At 45.5% G+C, this 12,889-nt stretch overlaps 1 protein-coding gene across 2 annotated transcripts; it reads right to left on the bottom strand.

Annotated features, from left to right (window-relative positions):
• Positions 1-3,539: 3,539 nt before the first annotated feature.
• LOC129518577 (polyadenylate-binding protein 1-like 2) lies at positions 3,540-12,659 on the bottom strand. Of its 2 annotated transcripts, XM_055338746.1 has the most exons (2): positions 12,650-12,659; positions 3,540-4,408 (listed from the first exon to the last, which is right to left on the bottom strand). In XM_055338746.1, the coding sequence occupies exons 1-2, from the start codon at positions 12,657-12,659 to the stop codon at positions 3,789-3,791; spliced, it is 630 nt and encodes a 209-aa protein (XP_055194721.1). In that variant the 3' UTR covers positions 3,540-3,788. The 2 variants fall into 2 exon arrangements, with proteins under 2 accessions (XP_055194721.1, XP_055194722.1); XM_055338747.1 differs by lacking the exon at positions 12,650-12,659 and having other exon boundaries at positions 3,540-4,571.
• Positions 12,660-12,889: the final 230 nt, after the last annotated feature.

The raw sequence follows: 12,889 nt of genomic DNA, 5'->3' as shown, positions 1-12,889 counted from the left end.
ATTTTGTTTCAAACAAAGGGAAAAATTGACAGAGAGAGAGAGATAAATCAAGAAAGAGACTCTTAATTATAGAGAATAAACTTGATGGTTACTAAAGGAGGGGAGATAGAAGGATGAGTGAAAAAAAGAAAAAATGCAAATTATGATTTGATATATATAAATATATTAATTACAATTATAATTATTTACATATTATATAATACAATATTATATATGTGTTTATGTATACATAAAATTTTTGTTTTCTTTATATTATCAGTGCTTTTATTTTCCCTATCAATATAATGTGATGTTTATTTATTTTTATTTTTTGCAATGTGATTTTTTAAAAATATTTTATTTATTTATTCATGAGAGACACAGACGGAGAGAGAGGCAGAAAGACACAGGCTGATGGAGAAGCAGGCTCCATGCAGGGAGCCCGACCGTGGGACTGGATTCCGGGTCTCTAGGATCTGGCCTTGGGCTGAAGGCGGCACTAAACCGCTGAGCCACCTGGGCTGTCCTGCAATGTGATTTTTAAATGAATTTATATTCCTTGGTTAAGAAGCAAAAAAATAGTTTTTAAAAATTGAAAAAGGAAAACAAAAAAATGAGGTATGTATTTTTAATAGCATTATATCCACAAAGTTTATAATACCCAGGGAGGAACTTGTGCAAGAAAATGGGCATTCTTCCAACATATCAGTAGAAGAATAAATTGGTATATGCAGTTCAACTGATGGCCCAGTTAAAAATTTTTTAAAGACCTCTACTTTTCGGTATGCCTGGGTGGCTCAGCGGTTGAGTGTCTGATCCCGGGATCAGGCCCTGACCAAAGGCAGACGCTCAACCACTGAGCCACCCAGGCTTCCCAAGACCTCTACTTTTCAATTCCACTTCTATGTTTTTATAAAAGTACAATAATTCTGTGGTAAAACTACCACAGATTTGGGCTCAACGGGGAAAATTTAGAAAATGTATTAAATCCCAAAGTAAGGAAACATTTTAAAAGAAATTCTGATCCACCCAAAAAATGATAGTGGGTTATGGAAGAATATTGGACAGCCAAAAATATTTTAGTTATATTTGCAATATATTGTAAAAATCGAAAGAATACATTCAGTGTGATCTTATATTTAAATATTATGGATAAATAGGCAAAAATTCTCTCTTAAAAGAAGGTGTTGTATATATTTAATGTGTATTTTTTCAAGCAATACATCTATAAGATGAAATAATAAAACAAAAATGCACAAGCTTAACCAATTTCTCATAACTTAAAAAAATGCTAACTGAAGAAGATAAGCCAGGAAATATACATTTTCTGACACAATTAATGGACATAAACTTTATGAAGAAGCATTTGGCCATGGACTGGCAATGTATATAAGGCAATTAAATCTCTGCATGTGTCACAAATATTCACCTAAAAATGTGTTACTTGTGGAGTTAATCTTACTAGGGAAAAACTAGAACAATTTAAACATATGAAGGGACTGAATTTTAGAAATAGTAGCTCAACCATATGATGGAACATAAAGTAAAAACAAAGTTAAAGGATAATTTTTAATAATTTGGAAAGATGATATGAAAGACCAATTATAGTGAAAGTATTCCATAATGAAACAATACATATTACATTTTTGAAGGTATTATCTATGTACATGTTTCATGTGTTCCAAAGTTTTTTTTCTCAAGGGGTAGAATTAAGAATGATTTTTACTTTCTGCATACTCAATTTTTTAAAGTTTCTATTATGATACCATGTTATTTGTATAAAAATAAATGTGTAAGGTAGATAAAAACAAAAAAAGGAACAGTACCCCTGATAAAATATTGGAAAACTACAGAAATAACTGCATAACTGCAATAGCAAGCCTAAACAACTGTCAAGATTTCCATTCTCTCACATTATTTGTGTACTTAGGGTAAGTTGATACCATTTTTGCGGATAGTCATTTAAAAAAAAACTCCCCAAAAGAGAAGAAAAAGATCTCAAACCTTCTATGTCCTTTGATCCTAAATTTGCTCTCACCAATGTTTGTTCAGAAAATAATATTCAATGTAAGCAAGGTTTGTGTACTATGTATAATTAGCAGCTAGGGTTTGGATTAGAAAAACAGATGTTCACAACCAAATGTGCAACAATGAGAAAGCTGTGAAATATACCCCCATATCTATATCTAAACATGTATAGAGATGAATACCTATATCTATCTATTCCTCTATCAAGCCCCACCACTGGAACACTAAAGAGTCACAAAACTATTATAAAAGAATATTTAATGACATGAAAGGAACTTCAAGAATATCTATACATCTATATCTATCTATAATATATATTCATGTATGAAAAAGCAGATATTGAAACAGTATATACATTAAAATTCACATATATATCACATGAAAAATACTGGGCAAGTGCATATGAAAATGATTCAGGATGGTATGGGCAGTCATTGGAATTGATTTGCAGGGACATTAAATTTCTTCTGTTAACTTGTCTGCTTTGTTATTTTTGTCTGCAATTGAAGCTGAATGATTTTTCTGACAATGGGGAAAAGGGCAGCAAGTGGGCACAAGCAAAGAGCATTTACAACCCCAAACAGGGAAGTGCCATTTGCAGCCCATCGAGCTGGCCAAGACACGCACAATGCACGCACCCACGCGTGCACACACAGACGCGCACACACATCAATTACAGTGACCAGGACACTATGCAGGGGAAATGGACACACTCGTTTTACTAGCTGTGCTGGCTGGCATGAACGCAAATCAGTACAATGCTTATGAAGGGGCCATTTGGCAACACACAGGAAAAGTCTTTAAAATATCCTATTGTGGATCCTGCAAGTCGACAATTAAGAAGACCATCCGGTAGGCTAGCGAAGATTTGGCTTGGCAAGGAAGGATTCATTCATCAGAGTATGCAATGTTGGGTTTAAACACAAGGAAAGAACTGGGCACCAACTGAATGTCCAATAATGCGGGATTGATTACAGAAATGTTAAAGATCCATCTATACAGTCTGCAGGCACTGAAGATGACATTTCTGAAGCCTGTTGAATAGCATGGAAAGAAGTTCAATGGGTTGATTTTTGTTTGGTTTTAGTTTCTGAAGAAGCAGGTTAAGAAACACCACACATAGGAACCATTCTGTAACGGTGTGTTAAAAGGGAAGGTGGGGTGGGAGTGAGGAAGGGAGGGAGAGAGAAGGAGAGAAGAGAGCCTGGAAAAACAGCACACCAAGAAGTGGCTGTCTCTGGGTAGTAGGATCACTGGGAACAATTACTCTCTTGGCTTTCCCTCATCTGATCTCCTTTTCCTTTCTGATGTTTCTACCATGAAATTGTGTCACCTGTGTAGTGAAGGAAGCAAGCATGAAGGTGCTTTTTAAACCAAACCGCAAGGAGAAGAGGCAGCCTGTAATCTATCAAGTGGCACAGATTAGCAAGATTATTCGCAATGCCCTTGGTGGGGGGGGGGATGGGGAAAGCAGAAGAGAGGAAGAGGGGAGGAGGTGGAGGAGGAAGAGGGTAGGAAAGGTGAGAGGGAGAGAGGGAGAAGGAGAGAGGGAGAGAGAGGAAGGGGGGAGAGATCGAGGGAAAGGAAGGAGGGAGGGAGGGTGAGAGGAGAGAGAGAGGAGAGAGAGAGAGAGAGAGAGAGAGAGAGAGAGATAAAGAGAGACCTGCACTCCCAGTACAATACAATACACTGCTGGTGGGTTAGGGGGGCAAAGAGGGTGGTTGTAAACCGGGTGGGAGCCAAGGTTTGGCTCTGCTGGCTGGCTCGTCCCTGGCATGTCTTCATCGCAAGGTGGCCTCCTCATCGGTGTCTTCCTCGAAATCTTTGACGTCAGCACTGGTGGACTGCCTGGCCCAGGCTCCCCTTTCGGCCTCTCGTTCTTTATGCGACTTGAATCTCCCAACGAAAATTTTGCGGTAGTTCAGGAACATGCCATTCATCGCATCAATGGCCCGCTCTGCGGACTCCTGCTTCTGGAAGTGCACAAACCCGTAGCCCTTGGGCCCCTTTTCGTCGCAGGCCACTTTGCAGGACAGGATGTTGCCAAACGCCGAGAAGATGTTGTACAGCGCCTTGTTGTCGATGGTCTTGCCCAGGTTCTTGATGAAGACGTTGCCCACCCCACTCTTGCGGAGCGAGGGGTCCCGCTGGGACCACATGATGCGCACGGGCCTGCCCTTGATCACATCAAAGTTCAGGGTTTCCAGGGCCCGCTTGGCATCCACCGGTTGCTGGTAGTTGACGTACGCGTAGCCCAACGAGCGGCGGGTGATCTTGTCCCTGCAAATGCGGATGGACAGGATGGGCCCGGCCGGGCTGAACTTCTCATACAGCATTGCCTCTGTCACTTCAGGATGCAGGTCGCCCACGTACAGCGAGGCCATAGGAAAGTCTGGGTTGCCTTCGGAGCCCCGGCTGGTCTCCGCATCCACATCTGCAGCCGCCGCTGCCGCTGCCGCTGCCGCCGCCGCAGCCGCCGCTGCAGCCGCCGCCGCTGCAGCCACCGCCGCCGCCACCTCCGCATCCGCATCAGCCTCCCCCAAGGAGGGCGCCGCAGCCTCCGCTACTGCCGCGGCTGCTGCTGTGGCGGCGGCGGCGGCGGCTTCAGCCGCGCTGGCCTCCACAACCGCTGCCGCCAGGGCGGCCTCCGTCTCTTCCCCCACTGCCAGGGCCGCCGTCGCCTCCCCCTGGGTGGCCTCCCCCACTGCCTCCTCTACTGAGGCCTCGGCCTCCACCTCTGCCTCCACCTCTGCTTCCGCCTCAGCTACGGAGGCCTCCGCCACAGCCTCTGCCACGGTCGCCGCCGCAGCCTCCGCCGCAGCCGCCGCCGCAGCCGCTGCCGCCACCGCCGCCGCCACTGTCGCCGCTGTCGCCACGGTCGCCGGTGCCACCAGGCCGCTGCCGCGACCTCCCTTCCCGCGAGCTGGGGGACGGAGGGGCGGGAAAGGGCAGGAGGGCGTGTGGGCGCTGGAACCCGGGCCGGGGGCGCGAGCGGGAGGTGGAGCCGGGACCCGGGGCCCGGGGCCAACCGATCCGGCGAGTCCAGGTCACTTGGAATAGCAAGCGAGCGCTGCCAGGAGCGCGCCGGTGCGAGTCGCCACAGCCTGCAGCCTGCTGCCGCCGCCGCCGCTCAGTCGTGGGCTAGCGTGCGGGGCGCGGGCAGGCGGCGTGTGGTGGGGGGCGGGGGGTGTTGGCGTCTGTGGTCCGGGCAGCTGGGCAGGCTTCTGTCTCTTTGGTTCCCCCTGTGGCTGCTGCGGGGCTGTGGGGCCGCAGGCTGTGGGAGGGGGCGGGAACGGGAGCTTTGGGGCTGGGGTGGTGGTGAGTCTTCAGCCTCTCAGGTTGCCTGGATATATATGAAGAGGAAGGCAAGGAAACGGTTCTGCTGTGGACTGCGGGAATACCGGTTAGATATTCTAAGGTTTTGTTTTATCCCCCCTTTCCCCGTAGAACAGTTAAATGATCAAATCAAGTACCTTGCAAGAGCGGGTGGGTGTCATGGAGAATACACTTGCCCGGCCTAAACAAAGCCAAGAAGAATGGTTTTCTCACATTCAGGGGTTCTCCCCACTTCCGCTCATACACACTCTCCAACATCACCGCCACCAAGGAAACAACATCTACTCTGAGCAGGAGCTGGGGCCAGGGGGCCAAGCTCCCCCTGCAGCCTGCTGACCCATTTTCTCAGAGATTCCCGCCCCCCTTTCCAGCTCTTTCCCTCCTCTGCAACACTTGCAGAAGAGGGAATAAAGAAAACACATATTCATTCATACATAATACCATGCCACAAATATTTAGGGAACCTGTGCTGGTCCCTAGGGATACAGGGGTCTGGGAAGCAGGAGACATAAACTGGTTTTGAGCTTGTCCTTGGGAACACACAGTCTGGCTGGAACCGCCGTCCCTGCTCCAGACTAGGGGAGAACTACAGACCTGCAGTTCTTCTGCAGTGCCCCCCCCCCACCAATTCCTCCTGCCCACCCAGCCTCCTACATGCAGCCCTACAGAAGGCAAATCAAGAGCACCCTGTCCTTAGTGCTGTCTTCAATGATACTGTGAGGAAAGCCACACCAAGGGCTGCGGACAGGGCCTGGTCCAGACAGAGCCAAGTACTGGTTTGTTCTTGGCTCTGCCCTCAAGGTGCTAAGGTTACTAGCATGAACCAAGAAATACACATCCATGCTCAAAACAAAACCAAAATCTGAAATCTCTAGAATGAGGTCCCTGGTCCCAGCAGTTCATCGGCTAATATTTGTGAAAGCCTTATCAACTACTTGGCACTGGGAGCTAAGGGACAGGCCATGTGATAAGTGAGCAGTGGGTGTTGATGTGTTGGAGGTGTGGGGCCTGGTGATACTAGGTGAGCAGTATGTGTTGTGGAAGCAGAGAGGCCACACAGGGCCAAATGCTGAGGGGATAGACAAGTGAACAACCATTAGAGTCGAGTGTAACAGAAGCTAGGGCCCCACTAGCTCCAGAAAGAAGGACTCAGCCGCTAGCTCTCTGTGGTAGGAGTCAAGTGAGGCTGCACAGAAGACGAAACCCCAAAGATGAGCTCTGATGAGTAGCAGTCCACCGTGTCGAGGCAGAAAGGAAGGCATTCCAAACAGAGGGATCAGTCTACGTGCACCCAAGACCATGTGGCCTGCTAGCACACACAAAGCCACTTCCAGTCATTCCCAATAATCTGGCATGGACAGAGATCATTGTCTCCAAGAGCACATCAGGAGATGGAGCTGGAAGGTGTGGAGCCCTGCAAAGCAAGCTAAGGTGCTTGGACTTTGTACCCAAGCTCACGGGCACCACTCAGCACGTTCAGGGAGGGAATCGGTGTGATCTGATCCTTAGAATGAGTACAAATTAAACATCGATACAGAAGGTAGTTAAGAGAGCAGACCTTAAAAAGTTCTCATTACAAGAGAAAAATGTTTAACTATGTGAGGTGATAGGTGTTAACGAAACTTACTGTGGTAATCCTATATCTCTATCTATCTCTATCTAGCTTTAGCTATATCTGTCTATCTATCATCAAATCATTGTGTTGTACACCTTTCCCTTATACAATGTTACATGTCAATTATATCTCAATAAAACTGGGCAACCCCTTCCCCCATCAGTACATATAGATACATAAATATGCCTGTGCCCTCCCCTACATACAACTGAGACAGAGATGATGGAACAAAAAGATAGACGTGACCAGTTCCAAAAGAGTCAAAACAACCCTTCCCTCTGTCCTTCCTTTCCTCCCTTAAATAGGAGTTTCTCGCTTACTGTGAGCCAGGCATTGAATTGCATGGGCTTTGGGGTCAGGTATAAAAAAAATGATAAAACCCTCAGGACCTCTCACTCCACTCAAGCTCAGGCTGCCCATACAAATAACAGAAATGCCAGCAGAGGGCCATAGGTACTATGTGATTGGACTATGGTGACCATGGGATTTCATCTGCCCAGCACATATTCTCTCCTCCCCCTCATTCCTGCCCATCCACCACCTTCTTTGAGTAAATAAAACTGTTTTCTGTGGTGACTGTACCTAGGCAGTTGCACGTGACAGGACAACCTCCAAGCCTGAGGAACTGACCCAATCACTGTGGGGTGTGAGGCAGTGAGAACCTTTCCATCGCTGGCTGGAAAGCATCCCAAGGTGGCTGAGACACAGACACACAGACATGTACCTGGCCAGCTTGCAAAATCCAGCCCACTGCCCCTAGACAGAGCTAGTGCCAACAAAGGAAAAGGACAGAGACGAGACATAGGAAAAGCCTGCTGTACACCCAGTGCTTGACCAAGGTGATCACTGTCACTGCTGTGAAGAGCCATTTCTTGGGAGTCTAGATTGCTTGTAGGCAGGAGGCAGACGAGCTGTGCCTTACTCCCTCCAAGAGGGACCCGAGGAGGCAGAGGCCAGGGGGAAGCCATGATTCCTGGGGGGTGGGGTGGTGGTAGGGGATGTGCAGGTGACGAGAAGAACTTCTTGGCCCATGGGTAGGAGACAGAAATGCCAAGCAGGACCAATGCAAGGGCCAGGACTCAACAACATCTCTTTCTCTGGCTTTGACTTCCAGCCCACAGAGCCGACAGAAATCAGTGAAGCGGCAGGAGAAGGAGGTTCAAGGAAGTCATGCTATGGCCAGCAAATTCCCAAACTTGTCAATCCTGAAGACTGATCCCTAGGCCTCTGAACCTCCCGCAAGTAGGAGCAGGGCTACTAAAGTGACAAGGAGAGCAAATGGGGAATGCTCTCCAAGTCCTTTCTCACAGAGGCCTCTGTGGGGGGGTCCCTCCTTGTTTTAGTCCATTCCTGGCCAGTCCCTACCATCTACAATCAAAACTGTTCTGACTACTAGGCACTGTGACAGAGGCAAAAAATGATGAGCCCTGTGGAGCATCAGTGGAGGGAGAGAGAGGTCTTTTTCTTGGGGGAGGAAGTGTTATTCACTTCATTCATCCAGTGATTTGACAAGTACTTATTGGAGGGCCTATGCTGTACCAGGCATTCTTCTAGGCAGGAGGTCCCTGTACTCAGGAAGCTCAATTTCTAGTAGGGAAGACAGACAATAAACTCATCAGAAAATTTAAAAGCATTTAAAGGTTGCTACAAATGCCCTCATGGAAATAAACAAGATGGTTTGGTGCCCGTTACCTAGAACCACCCCTCCCTCCCCAAAGAAAAAAGTGGCAAAGGTCAGGAATGGCTTCTCTGAATACAATGATCAGTGGTCAGTCCTGCCAGGAACCAGGGGGAAAACCTGCCCAAACAGGGGTGCCGGAGGGGCAGAAAGGATGCCAGTGTGGCTGGAGCCCAGTGAGAGTGGGGGATGGAGGGATCATCCACCAAAAGGTGCAGTGGTGGGAAGGAGCCATAATGAAGAGTTTCGTTTTTACTCAAAAGTGCTCTGGGGAACCAAAGAGAGGACGGAATCAAGGGAGTGCCGTGACCTAATCATATTCAATAATTTCTCGCTGGCTGCTCTCTGTGGAGAATATTGCAAGTGGGCAGGGCACAAAGGAAGGTAGGAAGACCTATTCGGACCCTCTTGCAGTAGTCCAGTCGAATGATGGCAGTGGCTTGGCCAAGACTGGCAGCATGAATTTGGAGAAGAGTGCATGGGTTCGTGTGACATTTTGGAAGGGGAACAGTCATTGCTTGCTGATGCATTGAAGGCAGTCGGTAAACAAACTTAAGAAATGAGTGATTACTAAAAGAGTATTCCCTTTCAAGTTTGATCATAGAGGTGTTGTGTATGGTGATAGGCAATATGGAAAGCAGGTGTGGTAGGTTTGGAGAAGGGAGAGAAAAACAGTCAGGGGTGTGTGTCAAGAGCTCTTATCCGCACATGTTAAGTGTCTGGAGTCTATTGGTCACCCATAAGGCTGGAGAGGCAGAATTATTGAGACAACAGGACACAGATGGTATTTAAAGTCAGAAGACTGGGCAGGAGCACCTAGGGAGAGTATAGTCAGGGGAAGAAGTTGCAGGGCTATTCCCTGGGACACGCCCACATTTAGAAGTTCAGTGGAATATGACAAGCCAGCAGAAGAGATTGAGAAGGACTGGGTGTTAAAAGGGCTGGCCCCAAACCTGACTTGCAGGGTCCAGCCTCAATGTCCTCACTCAGGCCCTGCTTTCAGCGCTTCTGGCTGCACGTGCATGGGAGTTGGTTTAAAACAGGGAGGCAAGAGACTTTGTGTGCTAGGGTTTAGCTTCTCTTCCTGTTCATTTCTCAGTGGAGCTTTCAAAAGAGATAGGTTTAAATCCAGAGACATTTCAAGAGTGTTTGGAGCCAGCACTGCTCTTCCATTTCATATGGCCCACTTCCTTCTTCCTATCAGGAGGGAGAAATATGGAAAGAGTGGGAATGCAGTTCAGAAAGCAGGGGAAAAGAGTAGAAAAGAATGGAAGAAGGTAGCGAATGGGGGCACTAATGGGGAGAGGGACAGATCAACTCCACATACAAAAATGAATCAAAACACCGAAAACAGTGATCTACATAAAGAAGTCTCTTCCTGTGAATTTCTCATTGGCATAGCTGTAAGAAGGATGCCTGGGGAAAAGAGAATGAAAGCATAACTGTATTTTGGGGTAAGGAAATCATTTCTGTCAGTTCACACTGTCCCCCCAAACTCCCCCAAATGAAAATAATCATGAGATACAAGCCAACAACAACAACAAAAAGCAGCCTTGGGCTTTTAGTTAGGAAGAACTGGAAATGTTTGGATGTGTCCCCGTTATTTAACAAATAATAACAATGATTATTATACTATCTTGAACAAGTACAACACATTGAGCCAACAGTCCTTTGGATCCTCATAAAGTGAAATGTTAAGGAAGACAGATTCTCAGTACGTGCTCTGAGTTTGAATTTCAGAAACTCTAATTAAGCTTCTTAGGAATTTCTTTTATAACAAGTACTTTTGCCCCAACCCTGATTAGGAACCAAGAACAAAGGGCTATCTCGACTGATGATTTTCATATACCGTTTCAGATATGTTTGTCCCTGGGGACCAATTCTCCTTTCAATATATGCTTACAATTTTAACCAATGCCTTTCATTGTCATAATCTTAGGCAGTTTACAGACACGATCTTATAAAAAAATATATACCTATAGATAGGCCACAGGCCATGACTTACTAGCTGTGCTTACCTCATTCAAGTTGCTTTACCTGTTTTGTTTTTTTCTTTATCTTTGGAGTCTTCATCTGTACAAGCAGATAGTTGTAAGGATGAAAAGTGATAATATATGGGAAATGTTTTTCCCAGTGCCTGGCATGCATTCAATGCCCAACACGAGAGACTCCTTATAATGCCATTTCCCTCTGTCTTGAGGATATCCTTATTCAGCTGGGTTTTGAAGGCCCAGTGTCTTTCCTTTCTGGTGTCCAAGGAAGCCTGGCTTTTTCTCTCTAACCAGGAGCAAAGTGTCCATTCAGAGGGAGTCTGATCCTCTGAGTCACATCCCAGGTTATGGCTGGATTTTACTCTAGGCAACTAACTGCCTGATTGTCCAGCCTAAACTCACTTTTCTTACACCCTCATCCAGGTTTCCCTTAGTTCTCCTGACCTTAGAACCTTTTTATGATCCACCTATTTATTTGTCCTGAGGTCCAAGGACTTTACAAGTCAATACATGAAAACATGCTCTTTTCCGTACTCAAGAAAACCGCCCAGAAGATTTGATAATATTCATGGGTTACGGATGTGTGAATGGCTGATTCTCAGTACTCTTGAGTTGTTGAGCAATTTAAGTTCCCACTCTATATAATAAATGTAAAATGAAATCCCCTTCCATACGGTAAAGTCTTGCTAAAGTCATGATGGCTACCCGTAGGACCTCCTCCCAAACATACACACTATCTTTTTAAAACTATTCTTTAAAACGGAAAAAGAAAATGAAAATGAAAAGCATTGTTCTCACTGAAAGGAAGTCATGCACAGGGTAAGCAAAATCGTGATGACGAGAATGTACAAAGGAACTTATGATAAAAAGCAAAGGTTCAAGACCCCACCACTTCTCTACCCCTTGTTGTGATTCCCAGGGTAGAGCATTTTATTTTATTTATTTATTTTTTTTAGTTCCATTTGTTTTTTTGATTTTTTTCTTATAAATTTATTTTTTTATTGGTGTTCAATTTTCCAACATATAGAATAACAGCCAGTGCTCATCCCGTCGAGTGCCCACCTCAGTGCCCGTCACCCAGTCACCCCCCCCCGCCCACCTCCCCTTCAACCACCCCTAGTTCGTTTCCCAGAGTTAGGAGTCTTTCATGTTCTGTCTCCCTTTCTGATATTTCCCACTCATTTTTCTCCTTTCCCCTTTATTCCCTTTCACTATTTTTTATATTCCCCAAATGAATGAGACCATATAATGTTTGTCCTTCTCCGATTGACTTATTTCATAGATCATTTTAATAATTCCTGTTTGCATTGTTCTGACAGTTAACCTCTTACAACTAAAGTGCTTAATCTGCTATTTCAATAAATCATCAACTTCAGACATCATCAATTGACCACATTCTGCTTACAGAGGAGTATATTTAACTCACTCAGGTGTCTTCAATCTGCCCTCAATTTCTTTCTCTTGGTGTTTATACTTTCTTTTGATGTTTACTTCCTCTATTTGGTGACTCTAGTAACATTTTATTTTATTTTTAAAACATTTTGTTAGTTACCATACAGTGCAACATTGGTTTCTGGAGCATAATTCAGTGGTTAATCACTTACATACAACACCCAGTATTCAGCACAACAAGTGCCCTCTTTAATACCCACCACCCACCTAGCCCATCCCCCACCCGCCTCCCTGCATCAACCCTCAGTTTGTTCCCCAGCATTGAGAGTCACTTATGGGTTGTTTCCTTCTCTCCATTTTTTCTCCCCCCCCCATATGTTCATCTGTTTTCTTTCTTAAATTCCACATATGAGTGAGATAATGTGGTATTTGTCTTTCTCTGACTGCCTTATTTCACACTCTAGCTCTATCCACATCATTGCAAATGGCAAGATTTCATTCTTTTGGGTGGCTGAATAATATTCCATTAAACACACACACACCACATCACATCTTTTTTAATGCATCAGTTGATGGACATTTGCCCTCTCTCCATAATTTGGCTATCGTTGATAATGCTGCTATAAACACTGGGGTGCATATACCCCTTGAATCTGTATTTCTGTATCCTTTGGGTAAATTCCTAATAGTGAAGTTGCTGGATCATAGGGTAGTTCTATTTTTAACTTTTTAAGGAAGCTCCAAACTGTTCACCAGAGTGGCTGCACCAGTTTGCATTCCCACCAACAGCATAAAAGGGTTCCCCTTTCTCTGCATCCTTGTTACTACCTGTTGCTTTTTTGTGTTGTTAATTTTAACCATTCTGGCAGG

Source organism: Nyctereutes procyonoides, unplaced genomic scaffold, assembly GCF_905146905.1.
Source record: "Nyctereutes procyonoides isolate TBG_1078 unplaced genomic scaffold, NYPRO_anot_genome, whole genome shotgun sequence".
Lineage (NCBI taxonomy): Eukaryota > Metazoa > Chordata > Mammalia > Carnivora > Canidae > Nyctereutes > Nyctereutes procyonoides.
The sequence above is the reverse complement of the archived record's forward strand: the minus strand, read 5'-3'. Positions and strand labels throughout refer to the sequence as shown.